The 17,187-nt window shown below is 38.3% G+C and overlaps 1 protein-coding gene and 1 pseudogene across 4 annotated transcripts in view; one reads left to right on the top strand and one right to left on the bottom strand.

Moving 5' to 3' along the window:
- LOC149307306 (casein kinase I-like) overlaps positions 1-17,187 on the top strand; it is a 48,628-nt gene that overhangs the window by 13,870 nt on the left and 17,571 nt on the right. For all 4 annotated transcript variants that reach the window (XM_089538860.1, XM_089538861.1, XM_089538862.1 and 1 more), the window contains 9 exons: positions 3,269-3,309; positions 3,898-3,967; positions 5,071-5,222; positions 7,184-7,418; positions 9,491-9,576; positions 10,493-10,577; positions 14,461-14,609; positions 15,452-15,550; positions 15,907-16,014. In XM_089538860.1, coding sequence (XP_089394986.1) covers positions 3,269-3,309; positions 3,898-3,967; positions 5,071-5,222; positions 7,184-7,418; positions 9,491-9,576; positions 10,493-10,577; positions 14,461-14,609; positions 15,452-15,550; positions 15,907-16,014 — 1,025 coding nt within the window. The remainder of the gene's footprint in view (positions 1-3,268; positions 3,310-3,897; positions 3,968-5,070; positions 5,223-7,183; positions 7,419-9,490; positions 9,577-10,492; positions 10,578-14,460; positions 14,610-15,451; positions 15,551-15,906; positions 16,015-17,187) is intronic.
- On the bottom strand, positions 5,944-6,943 carry LOC149307307 (adenylosuccinate lyase pseudogene; annotated as a pseudogene).

Genomic DNA, 17,187 nt, shown 5'->3' with positions numbered 1-17,187 from the left:
GCCTGAATTAAGATAAGACTTTTTTATAGGGAGCTCATGGATAAATTGTTGGATTTGCCATATGAAAATTGGTGGTTCATGGGTGATTGGAATGAGACAGTGCCCCCCCCCCCCCCCAATATAGTACTTTAGAGAAAATCATAGAATCATAGAGTTGGAAGAGACCACAAGGGCCATCCAGTCCAACCCCATTCTGCCATGCAGGAAGTCTCAATCAAAGCATCCCCGACAGATGGCCATCCAGCCTCTGTTTGAAGACCTCCAAAGAAGGAGACTCCACCACTCAGAGGGAGTGTGATCCACTGTCGAACAGTAATACGTAATAGTAATAGGTCTCAGGGTAAGCTGCAACCTTTTTAAAAAACAAATTAATGGACACTTTTCAGTTAGTTGATACATGGAGCTGTAAAAATGGAACTTCTAAGGAATACATGCATTTTTATGAACGGCTTAGATCATTCACAAGAGTAGATATGACATGGTTATCGAAACATTGACCACTAAGGTGAAAAGAATCGATGTACTATTGAATATTTTGTCAGACCATAACCCTAGTGCTTAAAAAAACAAAACAACTAGGGGATCTTTTTACTGGAGAATGAATGAGGCTATTTTACAAAATGAAAAAGGTGAGAAAAAGGAGAATTGCCAAGAGGCACATAGAGTGAAAACAAAAGAACAGTTTTGGATGGAGGAACATAGTTTTCAGTGCTTTTGCCTATCTGAAGTTGCTTGAATGATTTATGATGGATAAAAAGAATTATTTTTTTAAATTAAATAAATCAAAATTTGAAATACAGTTATGTAGAAATGATGAACAGGTGATGGTTAAAGTGTATATTTTTTAAATTAAATTTTGATATAGAGGAAGAAAATTTGATACACGGGTGAAAGATTGTATGATAAAATGAGCCAAGAAGTTTGGATATACTAAACAAATGGAACAATGGGAGAGAATATGGGCAAAGGGGTTGAAATTCGCATTGTTATGGTTTTTAATTCTTTTAAAATAATGTATCATTATATGTCATTTTAGAAATTGTCAAGAATGTATGAAGGAACTGAATGTTTGTTGGAAACACTTAGACATTTTGTCATACGTGGTGGATTTGTGAAAAAGTAAAAGGTTCTGGGGGCAAATACATACTTCTGATGCAGAGAATTTTAAAGATTAATATGTAATTAAAACCAGAATTGTTTTTCTTGGGACTTCAGGAGGAACAACTGGAAAAGGACTATGGGAGAATCATTCAGTACATGAGCAGAGTGGCAAGGTTGTTGTATGCTCAAAGATGAAAGAGTGCAGTACTGCCTACTAAAGAAGAATGGTTTTAAAAAGTGAATGTGTTTGTGGAAACAAACATATTAACTATGTTGATCAGAGAAAAATCTTTAGTTACATTCTTATAGATTGGAAACCCCTGACAGACTTTTTGAAAAAAGAATGGAAATGAATGGATGACGGTTGCATTTGAAAAGTAGTAGAGATTACAAGTAGAAGAAGGTTAAAGTAGTTTATTGAGAGAGGGGTTTGAATGTTCTTTAGAAATTTATTGCACTAGAACAGTGATTCCCAACCTTCCTAATGTCGCGACCCTGTAATACAGTTCTTCATGTTGTGGTGACCCAAACCCATGAAATTAGTTTCATTGTTAGTTCATAACTAATTAAATACATGTTTTCCAGTTGGCTTAGGCAACCCCCATGAAAGGGTCATTCGACCCCCATCCCGACCCACAGGTTGGGAACCACTGCACTAGAACATATAGCTGGAAGTCAACTTTGTATTCTCTTATTTTTTGTATAGCTCTTTAACTTTTTTTGGTTTTCCTCTTTCTCTTTCTAATTTTTTTCTTCCTTTTTTGCTGCATTTGGTGTTCTTTCTATTTTTAATGCATATATAAAAACATCAATAAAAATTCAAAAAGAAAGAAAGGAAAAAGAAACCCATTGGAGGACCTTGGGCAAGTCAAACATTCTCAGAGGAGAACAAAGGCAAATCTTCCTCAGAAAACCCCATGATAGATTCTCCTTAAGGTCGCAATAAGTCGGAAACTACTTGAAGGAACTCAACAACAACAGTATACATATATTACATAAACACGTGTATTATATAAATACGAGAAGCTATTTTAAAATCTACAGATGGCAAGCACTGCCTGCAGAGGCTTTCTCTGGGGAAGTGCTGCTTCTAAGATAGTTGCTGTGCTGTGTGCTTAATTTACACTATGCTTCTTGCTTGAGAAATTTTATTTTTACCTATATGCAAATATAGTCAATAGATTAATCAGTCAACTAAAAATCATTTGTAGAGGATATCAAAATTTTCTTGATCAGGTTTGACCTCTACTCAATATTTCTTTTCCTTCTCAGGACCCTTACTTTTTCCTGTTCCCCATTACCATGCTTCCAAAGTTGACTGCCCTAATGTGGGTTAGTGGCTTGAGTGTTGGATTCTGGAAGACCAGGGATCCAATTCCTGCTCGGCCAATACATGACCCTGGACAAGTCACACTCTCTCAGCCCCAAAAAGGCAGTGGCATACCTCCTCTGAGTAAACCTTGCCAAGAAAATCCTATGGTGTGGGTCACCACAACTTGAAGGCACATAACAACAAAAGAGCTGATCTGTGAATTTACTCTGATACAGTGCTTGGAAAGGCTTTATAGCATTCTAGTTAACTGTTGCAATGCATTTTATGTTTTTTTTAAAATCTTGGTCTAATTTGAATTAGTGTGTACATAATATGAAAGACTGGGGTGCCTAGGGCAAAACCTCTTTTAAAAGGCCATTTTTAAAAAGCAAGTGTTAAATTAAAATTTCAGTTAAATCTGAAGAGAACCATGAGCGAATATGTTCATAAGACTCTCATGATTTGAGTTTGAGATATATATCTATATGTCACTGATGTACTCGTTGGTCATTTTCTCCTTTTGTCGAGTTGGAGTTTAGTTTTGCCTTCTCTTTCTCCTTTGTTTTGCTTAGTAGTGTTCCTGATCAAAATTTTCTCAGAATATCTGCATTTATTTTCAAATATATATAAAATAAATATCAGCACAGTGAAGCAATCTTATTCTCATGTTCCAAGGGGATCAATTCTAGAGGATGATGTGAGTTACAAACCAGCCATCGATAGTAAAGAAATCCCTGTTTACAGTGTGCTTAATCATATTGTATGGTAAACCTGTTTTTCATTCTAGAAACTAAAAATCATGATTTTTAACTGATTTAACTGACACAGCTGATACCAGGAACCTTTATTTTTCAGGCAAAAATCTTTATACAAATGAATATGTAGCCATCAAACTGGTGAGTAAATGTGTAATTTTAAAGGAAGCTTTATAATTCTGAATGTTAAGCAAAATAAGTCAGCTTTTTCATGACTCTTCCTTTGTTCCAGATAATACGGATGTCATGGAAAAATAAATTGTGTTGTCTTACAGAATCCGGTTAGAATGTGGTCGTGTTTTAAAAACGTTAACAATATGTTTCTAAGACAGTACTGGAAAATTGTCTTGATGCTAACATGCTAAAAGTTTTTCAAATTATGTTGTTAGTGAATAGCCTCTTTCTAATTTACCACATATAATATACAAAGTATTTAATTCAGAACAATGCAGATTGCTGTTCTTTGATAAAATAATGCTATACTCATTCATATCTGATATTGTACCCATGTAGTTGGAGGGATTCTCTTTGAGCTTTGTTTCAACTCTATTTCAACTATTGTTTAAGTTGCCTTGATATTTTAAATTAGGACTAAGTATTGGGTAGCAAATTTTAAAATCTAATTATATTTACTCTTGGGTTTAGATTGTCCAGGTCCTTTTAAAATGTAAAGAAATACAGTCTGCTATACAACTCTGTTTACTTTATTTCTTCACTCTGTTTTTATAGGAACCATTAAAATCACGTGCCCCACAGCTGCATTTAGAATATAGATTTTATAAACACATCGGATGCACAGGTAAGGTATATCTTCTAGGAATTATAGATGGTTGTCGTAAAGAAGTGTATGAGGACTAATAGATTAGTCAGCTGACCGTACTAATAGGATACTAAATACAGTTATAAAATACAAGATAGAAATATCAGAATGTCTGCATATATACAAAGATAAAACTGAGTCACACTTAAAACTCAAATAAGAGGTTAAAACGGACACAGACTAACTAAAAGCAAATTTAATAAAGTAGAATTCAAAATAAAATAGTCTAAAATAAGACTAGCTAAAACAGAGTGGGAGATAACAATGAAAGTGTTTAAATAAACTCATCGCCATGACACAAAACTCCGTTTTGTACCATAAATTGATCTCTCAATCGAGCAGCATTGACTACAAATTTAGCTACACATCGCACTATATGTATGTTCTCTCCAGAGAAAAGATAACGGCAATTTAGCTGAAAGGTTCCAGTAAGTCATTCTATCCAAAAATGGTTGTAAAAAGTGTGATTGGGAGATGTTTTGACAGTGAATGATGTGTATTCCAGGCTATTCAATGTAAGGTGACTGGCATTTTTTGCCCAAGTGTGCCATGTAGGTACCATATTTATGTTCATTGGCTACAACAGTTTTTTCTTATATGGAAATTGACCATAGACTTACAGCCAGTGGCTTATAGGCTGGAACCAGTCCATGACCTCTACTTTTGAGTTACACTTATAGATGACTAGGTAGCTCATCAGCATTGCTGCATAATTTGACTTTTGTTGGTCTTAATACTTGCAGTGTTGAGGACTTAGGGAAGTACAGCAAGTTTAAGAACAAACAGCAAGTTTAAGAACAAACATGCTTTTTATCTCCAATGGAGGGGGAATTGAGAGCTCTTATAATCATAGGCAAGTTTGGAAAAATCTGAGTAGGAAGTTTGCATCATTAATACCTATCTTTAGAATGGTAAAAAATGTGACTTCCTTAGGATATGTGGGAGCAACCACTGTGCATAATGCACAATACAAAAGTCAATTTGAGTGCTACAAAAAGTGTTGGTTTGAGAAAATTTCCATATGATAGTAGTTACAATGCTGTATTCCTCCTGAAGTATTAAAACATTTTTAATTCTCTCAGTTGAAGGCTTCCCACAGGTATATTACTATGGGCCATGTGGAAAGTACAATGCCATGGTTCTTGAGCTCCTTGGTCCCAGTTTGGAAGACTTGTTTGATCTCTGTGACAGAACATTCACTCTGAAGACTGTCCTTATGATAGCAATCCAGCTTGTAAGTAAAGGGAGAGCTTTACCTTTTTATTTTATCTTGATATTACACCTGCTGTTTATTTTGTTGTTGGTGATGGTGGTTTCTGTTTTAAGGGCAAATCTCTTTTCATTACCACAAAGCTTTAACAATCGTTCTTTATGCTAACATTCATTTCTAAGAAACTACATTGTTTTTGTTAGGCTTTGTATTTGATCCTTGTTTTTTTCCTTGTATTAATTAAACTGCTTAACATGAATCTTTAACAAAACTTAGCAAATGTCTTGAAGTGAAACTAAGGGGCGAAACAGACCGGCATAAAAAGCCAGCTTATGGGTGTCTTGGGGGTGTAGTGTATAGATGATGCATGCCCCCAAGTTGCCTGAAAACCGACTTCAAGCCAGGCAGCCGCCCACACATGGGTTGGCCTCTGGGCACTCTAATAGTGTAGCGTTTACATGCGGAGCACCTTAAAGCTATCTTCCCACTGCAGTGGGGCGGAAAAGCCAGCTTTTTGCCAGCACAAAAAGGAGCAGTTGTTTGCTGCTCCTTTTCCAGCCTACAAAAAGGCGGATTGGGATAGTGCACTCTGATGAGTGAGTGAGACTCTGAAAATTGCAGCTATAAGGGTAGCATTATCTGTAAATTTGCTGCTTGTTCTTCCCCAGGAGTGCTCATTGCCTATGTGATGTGCCAGAACTGTTGCAACATTTAAGACCCAATTCACACTTTTACAGATATTTTATTATCCCTTCCATTCATGCCCAAGATGAAAACTAAATTCAAAGCACAGCTTGATTTTTACACCCATCTTGCTCTGATAAGAGATCAGCACTGGGTGGACTTCTTCTTTCAGGAATCTTGCTCCCTGCTGAGAAGCATGTCCAGTAGATTATATTGGTTCCAGGAGAGTTTCCAGTTGCCCTTGAATAGGGCTGAAATAGGGATAAGCACAAATGCGTGCAATGAGATCATTATCACCCCCCTCTTGGTTCTCAACAGCAGCTCCCTGCTGGGACAAAACCCAAATCTTCTCATGACAATCCTAGTAATTGCCTCCTGTTTTGACCATAGCCATGATAATATTATCTGAGGACACAAAATGCCATTCTTGTTGAATATGTCTTGCAATTACCTTGGGATACATCATAAGATCTTCAGAGATAGTTCACAGTGTGTTAAGTATTATGTGAGCAGTGAAGAAGGCCTCAGCCAAACATACATATCTGTTTACACTCAAAGCACTGCACAGAGTCTGTCTGAAGGGGATCCATGACCAAAGCCATAAGGTAGCAAGCTAAACTGCAGCAATTTTCTGAATGCATGGGGTTCTATTTATAAGCCATGGCACATGAATCAAATTGATTTTTCTCAAAATGTTACTCTAGTTCTTTGAGGTTGGCTAGAAAACAAATATCAGTACATTCTTAGGTATTATCATGTCCTCAAATAATATTATCATGGCTATGGTCAAAGCAGGGGGCAATTACTAGGATTGTCATGAGAAGACTCTGTGATGCCTTGTAAGTGAAGTTCTCCATGAAAAAAATAGTAATGATGGACAAGATTTCTTTAGGATGCATTGCCTACCAGGTGCTGTCCATCTTTCTCCGCAAGAAAGTATTAGATGCGCATTACACAGCACTCATTTTATAGTGCGATGTAACAGCAGAGCCTAAGAAACCATCGCTGAAACGTCTGCAGTACTCCTTGGTTCCTTGGGACATGAGTTTCTTCTGGCACATAAGACAATTACTTTACAATCTTGTAGGGCTTGAATTTCCTCAGTGATTTGGATGAACTAAAGAACATTTCTGTTATTCTAATTTGTAAGTTTTCTTTGCAATGTTAGGATAAGAATTATAGAGTATTTTAACATTCTGCGATGCTTTTAATGTACGCTTGTTAATACTAGTTCATAAACAGTTGATAAATGTTACATAATTTGAGGCATTTCCATAATTGCATCTCTGTTCCTCTTGTAGATCACTCGGATGGAATTTGTGCACTCAAAGAACCTCATTTATCGAGATGTCAAGCCAGAAAACTTCCTTATTGGTCGGCAAGGAAATAAGAAAGAACATGTAATTCACATAATAGACTTTGGATTGGCCAAGGAATACATTGATCCTGAAACACAAAAACACATACCATACAGGGAACACAAGAGTCTAACTGGAACAGCTAGATACATGTCCATCAACACACATCTTGGCAAAGGTTTGCTCAGTTTAATTTGATGCTGTCTGCATTACATAAGAAAAAAATTGGTTCTTTTTTGCACAGCCAAAGCATTTTCATGTGTTATCAAACATAAAGCAGTTGAATGGAATTTCAAGGTTGTATGGTAACTAATTTTAAAACTGGATGGCAAAAGACTACAGTGGTTCTGAAATAAATATTGAAACATGGAGGGCTATGCTGCTGTTACTATATTGTTAACAGGGTTTTTTGGTTTTAAGGGAAAAAGTGGTTTTCAATATCGGATAACTATCAATCAATCTAGTGATTTCTGTTATTCCACTGACTACTTGGATGGCAGTTTCTCTAATTTTTTCTAAATTTTAGAAGACAGTTTCTCTAAATTTTGTTAGTTCTATTTGCACTTTTCTTTAGTCCAGCCAGATGGAATCTTGTTCCTTTTTGTAGAACAACTGGTTTGATACAGATAGCTTTTTGGAATTCATAGAATCATAGAATTGAAAGAGACCGCAAGGGCCATCCAGTCCAACCCCATGCCATGCAGGAAATCTAAATCAAAGCATCCCCAGCAGATGGCCATCCAGCCTCTATTTAAAAACATCTAGGGAAGGAGATTCTACTACACTCTGAGGGAGTGTGTTCCACTGTCGAACAGCCCTTACTGTCAGGAAGTTCTTCCTAATGTTGAGGTGGAATCTCTTTTCCTGGAGCTTGTATCCATTGATCCGGGTCCTAATCTCTGGAGCAGCAGAAAACAAGCTAGCTCCTTCCTCATATCACCTCTTAACATTCTCTTCTCCAGGGTAAATTGAAGTGATTTCTAGCAAATTTATCTTTTGCTCTGTTAAACTATTTCTTAAGGCAGCTAAAGCAGACCTCTTGAAAGCTCTAATTAACTTGTGAAGGGCTTCTTGTATATAAATACCTCAGTTTGTGTAGTGCAAGTTTTCAGTTTTTACTGTTATGCCATGCTGGTGTACCTGACCTCTCCTTTCTCATTATTCTGTGGCCTACCACCACTTAGGGTGCTGAATGCATGGGCAGGGTATGATGGGCTCGCCCCATCATATTCTGCCCACAGATTCGGACTGTTCCTGCCCCTGGGGCGTACCTGGCCCTGTGCAGTGACAACTGGGTGTCTAAATGCCTCGTCACCACTGTGCCGTGGAGCTGTCATAATCACTGACTTACTTGTCCTCATCGCCACTGTTCTCTGTGAAGATCCCTGCCACAGCCTGTAAGGGTGGAAATGGGGGCTCTGGCCTCACTCACGTGGCCAGGTGCCCCCTTAGACATCACAAGTTGCAACTGGGGCCTGCACAGAGAATGGAGGCAGCATGTAGGTATGCACCTCTGCACTACCAGCTGTCATGGTAGAGTTACTCATAAACTCCACCACAAACAACTGATTTTTTAAAACCACGCTAAGGGACAGTATGGCTTGAGTTGGGCCGTATCTGCCAAAATGGCATCTAGTCTACCTGTTCCTGGGGCTGTTGGTCTGCATTGTCTAAATAGGACAATGCCAGGTTGCGGGAAGATGGGCCTACAGCTCCTAGTTTTCGCTGCAATTTATAGAATATCTTCGAACCTTTATGCATAACTTTAGGTCCCTCCGGGGTGAAAGGTGGGATATAAATGAAATGAAAATAAATAAATAAATATTTTTAATCATATTTGAGACTGTGTATTTGTCCCTCTTGGGGACCTTTGCTAAATATATTGATCTTATATTTTCTACTCTGCTGCTGATAGTATTCCTGACTTGGAATGAACTACTTTAATGAAGTCTTCATATTCACATTGATATCATATTTGGAGCCATCCCAATTTATGCTCTCAAGATATTTGTTAGTCCATGCACTGACATTTGCAGTGGGAAGTTAAAAATGTGGGGTGTTCTATAAATGCAGAATAAAGATGCTTTAGGAATTTATATCTGGTCTAGCAAGACTCTTTGCTATGTCCTATCTATGCCCACATTTCCAAATGTGTTCCTGTTCCTCGATTTGCATTAGTGTGAGAAATGTAATCAGTGAAGATTTCTGTTGCAATAGATGAAGCAGTCATGTGTTTTTCATGTGTTTCAGAACAAAGCCGGCGTGATGACTTGGAAGCCCTTGGACATATGTTCATGTATTTCCTTCGAGGCAGTTTGCCATGGCAGGGCCTTAAGGTATATGCTCCAGTGTGCTCAGTAAACTTCCTGTGTGACTTGTATCTTTAGTTTATCTTCCACTAACAGTTAACAGTAATTTGAATAGTTCAGGATAAAACATATACTTGTAATTTTGAACAGTGATAGTTGGTGGGGTGACCAGGCTTTGCCCTAAACCCTGTACACTTGGTCAACAAACACAGTTGCCAGTAGCTGTGGGAACTAATAATTTAATTGTAGAAGCTGGTGATAAAAAGTAATCCCCCCCTCCTGCATTTTTGTTTTTGCAAAGGAGCTGGAGATGGCTGCAAAATGAACTTTGGCTACCACATCTTTTCATTTTAATCCTCTTCATCCTTGCATTTCTTAACTTCAAATTTACTGTTTAGTTACTGTTTACATTTTGTCTATGTCTTAGCCTCTGCTTCTTTCCTCATAGCTGGTATGACTCCCTGGCAAAAGGAAAAACAAAACAAAATACAGCTATTTAGCAACCACTCCCCTTGTTTTATGCCCTAGAAGGTGATTAAGGGACCAAAGAAAAGAGAATACAATAGGCCTTAGCATTCACTGGGATTTGGTTCCATGACCCCCCCTCCATGAATAACAAAATCCATGGATGCCATGTCCCATTATATATAATGGAATAGTTAAATAAAATGGTAAACAACAAGGTTTGCTTTTTTTGCCCCGGATATTTTCAACCTGTAATTGATTGATTTTGTGGATAAGAAACTGTAGATACAGAGGGCTGACTTGTGAAGAGTGAAGCTGCTGCAAGGAATGAAGAAAAAGTTGTCATAGATTCCATTTGTTTAAAAGAAAGATGGTGGTGTTCTCCTTTTAGGGTTGTGGGGAGAGTTACTTATCTTGGACTATCAGCTAATACTCTTTAAAAGTATGATGAAGATAAAAAATATTTGCAATTGTGCAGGCTGATACACTAAAGGAGAGATACCAGAAGATTGGTGATACTAAAAGGAACACTCCAATAGATGTTCTCTGTGAGAACTTCCCCGGTGAGTTTCATACTAAGTGGTATGTCATCTGTGCAAAATGTTTTATTGACAAAGGACTGATCTCCTGTTAAGGTAGCATTGTTCTAGCTCATCTTATAACGATAACTTCATTCTAATGATATGCCACATTCTTTGTCCAGACACATGAATTCCTCATATTTCAAATACTGATAAACTGCTATTGAGAGATTGGAACTTACCGTGAATGATTGTTCTAGGATGGCAGCAAGAGCAGTCCACCCCTCATGGGTTAATCCTCATGTCCCAAATAATGAGGCAGAAGTCTAGGTTCTTTGTCCATTACCATTGTGACTCCATCCCTTCCCTGTCAGTTTAATTACTAGCCCATACCTGTCTATACAACGTATCTACAGAACCTGAAATTGCAGAACCTAATTATTTTTGGAGGGAGGAGAGAGTGCGTTCCTCTTCCTGCCATCCCAGAATGATAATTTCATGGTAAGTTCCAAGCTCTAGTTCTCAGGATAGCACAGAGGAGCAATCTACCCACTCATAGGACTTACCTAAGCTCATGGGACTTCTGATATGGGTGGGAACAAGTTATACTCTATAACCTCTATACTCTGTAACCTCTACTGCCAGTAGCACAGAATAGTCAAAAGCTACCTGTGCCAGTTTGTATCTACCCCATGTGATCCTTTCTGCTTTATCTGAAAAACTATTCTTTCCCCCCTCCATTTATGTTTCTAATCCTCCCAGCCAAAGTAAGGTAAGAAAATACATGTCTGGTTGGCAGCGCACAAGAATAAAAACTGACAAAGGCAGAGTACAGACTTCCCACAATGGTACCAAAGGAAAAAGAACTTAGACTCCTGCCTCATCAGTTGGCACATGGGGATTAATTCATAAATGGGTGGCTTGCTTCTCATTACAATCCTGAGAACGCAGCTCGCATCACTGTGTAAACACAGTCAGGTCTGTCAGGTTCGTAACTCTGCCATGCATGCCAGCTGTCTTGTTTGGTAAATTTTCTGTATTTGCTCATTTTGCAAATGCAAAAATAGGAGGTTTGGTCATCTGGTAAACAGGAATGAAAGGCTTTGGAGTTGCTTTGGTTAAGAACTGCAAGACTGACATGGCTGTGCATATGACTCATTTTTGTATACATATGTATTAATGTTTGCACGCCATGTAAGTTATGTGTTTGCTTTGGAATACTAAAATGCAGGTTTAAATGTTCCGATACAAAATGTACCACCTCTTGAACAAGTCCATGTTAACGCACTTGACAATACGAGTTAAATAAAAGTCTCTCTGCCTCCTTTGCTTATAACATTGCCAAAGTGACACATGGCAAAATGATAATTGATATAATCAAAATAAAGAGTTAAGTAATGACTTTTTTGGCTAAGTAATGAAAGTATATCTTGTTCTGGAAAATAGAGATTTACAAGTATGCTTGTAAATGAATGAGAAATTTGCACATTTGGCTTTAGATATAGTTGATGTTTAGACCTGTGCAGGAAAAAATGGATATGAACAATGTATCCTTTTTGTTTGTTCTGCATATCTCTGTGGCTCCTATCAGTGTAATGTTCTCCAGTAGTCCCTTGCCAGGATAGACCATCAAGAGCACTGTCTTGTAGTTATTCCAGTTTTTCATGAGGCTTCATCCCAAAATGTGGTGCTATTCAACCCTGTGTTTTTTGGCTTTTCTCCTATACCTTATAATATCTACATGAAACTGGTGTACGGTTATGTGGATACTTGGGATATTGTCCCTGATGCCCACCATTGTCTCATCTTATCTTATCTTGGCAAAGCAGTGTTATTGGCTGGATGAAGGTGAACAGTTTAAAATTTCTCTACATAACCATTTGACATCTGGTGGCCATAGTAGCCCTATCGTGTTGTAGTCAGAAGGGTTGAGAAGAGAAGTTATTTGCACCTATCTAGTTTTTTTTAGTGTATTTCTTAATCAGACTTGCAGATGCAGCATAGCTACCTGGAAGAAGAGTTTGAAAAAGTAATTTAGAAGGCTGCAACTCTTAGACCCCACTAGCTAGAATGGATAGTATGGGACTGTGGCAGGTGCTAGTAGATGTTGATTTTTGGAGTGGCTATATTGGCTGGAAGAATCTGGGAGCTGTAGTCTAAAAAGGTAACTTTTCTAAGTTCTGACTAGAAGCAGGAGCTTTTAAAATATTTGACAGCCATCACCCAGCTCTTTATATCATGGGCTGTTCAGACGGCCCCTGAAGAGACAGCATGAAGCTGCCTCCGTCTTTGCCAGATGGGGGCTGTGGCAACCACACGCTGCAGCCCGATCTGGCCTTTCCTTTTTGTGCTCTGGAAATGGTGCTGTAGCTGCTGGCACCGCAGCTTTATGGCACTCCTGTGGCGTTGTGTCATCTAGACGCAGTGCCAGAGGCACGCCATAAAGCTGTGTAGTGAGGTGCGTGGCATCACGCCAGCCTGGGGACAGAGTCTGGGCATGTGTTGTGTAGACGCCACACCCTGGCTCTGCTCCCAGGCTGGCCAAAGATGCTAGTCTGCACAGACCCTAAGATAAGCAAGATATGACTGATTTACAGTAGGTGGTCCTTCAAACTTCAGAAGAATATGTATTAAGACCACGTTCATATACCAATACTTTATTTAAAGGTTTGGAACAGATCTTTCAAAATGTATGTCTTGTCCTAGTTCAGCTCATTACTGCCTTCAAATTAATGTAGATTCTAAACTAGGATCTAATAATTCCTCCCATGTAACCCTTAAAATATATAGGCATACTTCAGTTGATGAAGCTTCTGACAAGTTCCTTTCTATGAAGCCTTTTTTTTTGCCTACCAAAAGTCCTTCCTTTTCTTCTTTGCCCTCTGTATAGTTGGAAGGTTTTTAGCAGCAACGACATTGGGTTGGTGGTAGGCTGGACAAACTCAGACTTTTGATGTGAGGTTGCAGCAGAGTTTGTGCACTAAACAATACAATAAAGCTTGGGAAGGAATAGGGTGCTATGCTAGCTGATTCTACTGTATCTCTGTATGCTTGCCTACAACAGATAAGGTAACAGCAGTTACCTTATCTGTTTTGAGCAACTACAAAAGAGAGAAAAGTGGAAAGCAGATTGGCATTGATCTACATGTTTGACCACCAGAAAGGAAATCACAACGGAAATGGGGGCTGGATAAGAGAGAGGAGGGAAATTGCTGGATGTATTTTGGAAGAAGTTTTCAAGTGGTCTATAGAAGGATCAAAATATTTTTCTTTACTTATACAAGGCTTACCTGAGGCAGTGGTTTCATTTCACATATGCATTTGGTTAGTTTTGAATAAAAAGTCTGATTTTTGTTTGTATGTCTGATGTAGGGACCTATTACTTTTCTTGCCATCTTATTTCTGCCACCGATACCAAATTTTCTATTAAAGCTGAAATGCCCAGAAACACATTTGTTTTATTAACTGATGCTTTCATTTGTTTTTGCTCTTCCATGCAGCTTGGTTTGTGATGTTTTTTTTCTGTGGGCAGGAGCTTATCGATTTTAATATCAAACTTCTGTTAACTCCCTCTGACTTGTTGGGGTAGTACACTTAAAACATCAAATCTACATGAATATTTGAACCAGAAAGTACTGACAGAAATGCTTTCTCATCTTTATTGTGAGATTTTGCTCCCTGAAAATGCTTTTCATATGTGAAAAATGCCTTATGTACTTTTCATATGTGAAAAATGCCTTACGTACTGACTGATTTGGAAATTATTTGCCAATTTGACACAACTTGGTTGACTATCTCATCTACTTCTGTAGATCTGTAATTTAGGGGATCGATCTGACTAGTGGGTAACCTTGAAATGTATTCTCCTTCTACTTCTTTCTGAACAGATTATCTGATGTTGCTTCTTCCTAATTCCCTTTAACAGAGGAGATGGCCGCTTATCTTCGTTATGTCAGACGATTAGACTTCTTTGAGAGACCAGACTATGATTACTTACGAACAATCTTCACAGAATTATTTGAAAAGAGAGGATTCACCTTTGATTATGCCTACGACTGGGTTGGCAGGCCAATTGTAAGTTGTAGGCAAGTGACATACTTTTCTTGATCATTGCTCTGTCCATAAGATTACTATGTCATGCCAATTATTTTGCAAGAATTTTGATGATAAAGCGAAAACACAATTTTTGTTGTTGTTGTTGTTGTCGATCTTTCCTGCAAAAGTAAAGGTTTGTATTTATGCCTCCAAATGTCTGGTTTTGTTTTTCTTATTGAATGACAGTGGCTTTCTAGACAAACAGTACAGTATAGGTGTGGTTACTGCTTTTGCATTGGAGATGGCAGGACACAGCTTCTCTTAGTTAGCTACAAACTGTTATAACAAATAAATTCAAACTTCCACATTAGTGAGATGGACCTTTTCCATCTGTGCTTCTGTCAACCTCATCCCCAGGTGGGGAAAATACACAGGATTAGTACAAAAAACATTTAAGTGTTCTGCATGGTGTAGTATGGGAAGAGGTCAGTGGCGGGTGACACAATGAAGTACTACACTATGTGACTCTAACCCTGGTGATGCCACTGCATTTTGCAACAGGATTTAAAATTATGTTTATCAAAATTAGGTACTTGCTGATCACAGGTTCTTAAAAGCTCCATTTGAATGGAAGTAATCCAGCATCTACCAACCCATTCATATAAGTCCTAAGGCATGCTAATTTTCACTATTGGCTGCGTGATGAAGAAGCTGGAAACACTGTAGGACCTGCCAATGTTAGCTTATCATTTTTGTAAAAGAAAATAAGGACTTATCTGCTTGATTTGTATTCTAAATGAGGTGCTGTAGTAAAATCAAAACATATTGTTTGGGTCTCAATTTCATATTCAACTGTGTGTGTCTCTGTGTTTATTTTCTAGCCTACTCCAGTGGGGCCCATGCAGGTAGAATCTGGGCCATCTGTAACAAGAGAAATCCATCCACATAGAGATCGATCAATAGCAATTCACCGAAATCAGGTTTGTTACCATATGGGTCACCTAATCCTTGACAGGTATTGGAAATGCGGTATGTGTCCTGCAAGTCAGTGAATGATCCTACCAGTCTTAGGTCTAAATTGATACCTGTACAGAATGGATAAAAAAGTAATATAGGCTTACTCTGCATATTTTTCACTGTCTACTAACTGCTTTTAGTTTCTGTGCGAAGAATGGGGGCCATCCTGTAAAATTAATGCATAAATGAAATTCTTAACACGGATTTCTTTCCTCTGAATGAACTGACTGTGCTTTTTAAAAGAAAGCATTTCTTTGCTATGGCTCATCTCTGCTTTTCCTCCTATCTTTTTGCTATTCTGCTTGCAAATTTTGTGCAGACTTCAACAGAACGCCGAGGAGAATGGGAACCTGCTGCACCACGGCAGGCCAATGCTTTGTTTCTGACAACTCACTTGGCTTCTGAGCGGCATGGGGGATCAGTTCAGGTATTGTCCTTTCTTGTTCTGTGCAGCATTTCTATTGAAACTAGATAAGGTTGTCCAGTCTAATGGATTGATTTTTCAGTCACATGATGTTTTGGCTAAGATGTATTTAGCAGATATGAAAACTTTGTGCATATGCAGAAAACCTCAGGGACACTGATTTTTTCACTTAGGCATAATGTGTCAGTGCTGGGTAAGGGTGATGTTGATGACTACCACCAATCCTTAGCAGGGGGTAGAGATGGGTCAGAAAGTGTGGAATGGGCAGGAGTGGTCAGAAATGTCATTCTAACGCTTCTTCCCAGGAGATGCAGGGACAGCCTAGAAGGAATTTCCTGTACACAATTAAGCAAGAAAAAGAAATCAGTTGATGATAGCCACTACCAGACACTGCTACAGCAGTAATTTCTGATCGCACATTCCGAGGGAGAGGCACCAAATGCCTCACATCTTGCTGCTGGAGTAACACAATTGGGTCATCCTTTGAAGTGATATTTTTTTTTTGAATTAATCATTTAAGTAAACCTTGTTAGTCTGTGAGATGCTATTTGATTCTGTTATTTTTTTTTTCTGTAATGCACTGTCACAATCATACCCCCCGTGATGTGTAAATGGAACTGTTCTCTGCATTTCTGTGTAAGCATTTCAGAAGGAGAAACATTTCTGTCTTCTGATCTCTTTGGATTGTGGGCTACCTCTTGGATTGTGAGCTACCTCTTGAACACCTACACAAATCTTGTGCTGCTGATTCTTAAGCCAAGCAGTGATTTATGAGTGGCAAACTTACAGTGGATGATGGAGTTCACTTCTGTGTTGGCTTCAGTCAGTGCAGTTTGGAGCTGCAGGGAACAGAAATGTAAAAAGGACAGTTGTTTTCCAGCATTCTGCCATTTGAAACTTTTTGTGGAGACTTCAGTGGAACTGCAAAGTTTGCAGTAGATTATCCCAAACTCCATACTTAATTCTATCTGAACACATTTTTTTAAAAAGATGTTTTGTCTTTTTTTATTTATGGTGAATTTTTCCACAATCCTCTCAGTGTAGCTTTCACTGAATCATCTCCTCTTGATCATTTTGAATCCTCTTATTCTCAGATTAGTTCAGAGGCGTGGAAGTTATAATCCAAATTCAAGTAGTAGAACACAATCCATTTTTGATCTGTGTTCAGACTTTAAG

The sequence above is a fragment of the Sceloporus occidentalis genome, unplaced genomic scaffold (genome assembly GCF_023333645.1).
Source record: "Sceloporus occidentalis isolate IW3139 unplaced genomic scaffold, rSceOcc1.0.p SCAF_9, whole genome shotgun sequence".
Classification (NCBI taxonomy): domain Eukaryota; kingdom Metazoa; phylum Chordata; class Lepidosauria; order Squamata; family Phrynosomatidae; genus Sceloporus; species Sceloporus occidentalis.
This window is presented reverse-complemented; position numbering and strand designations above follow the sequence as displayed.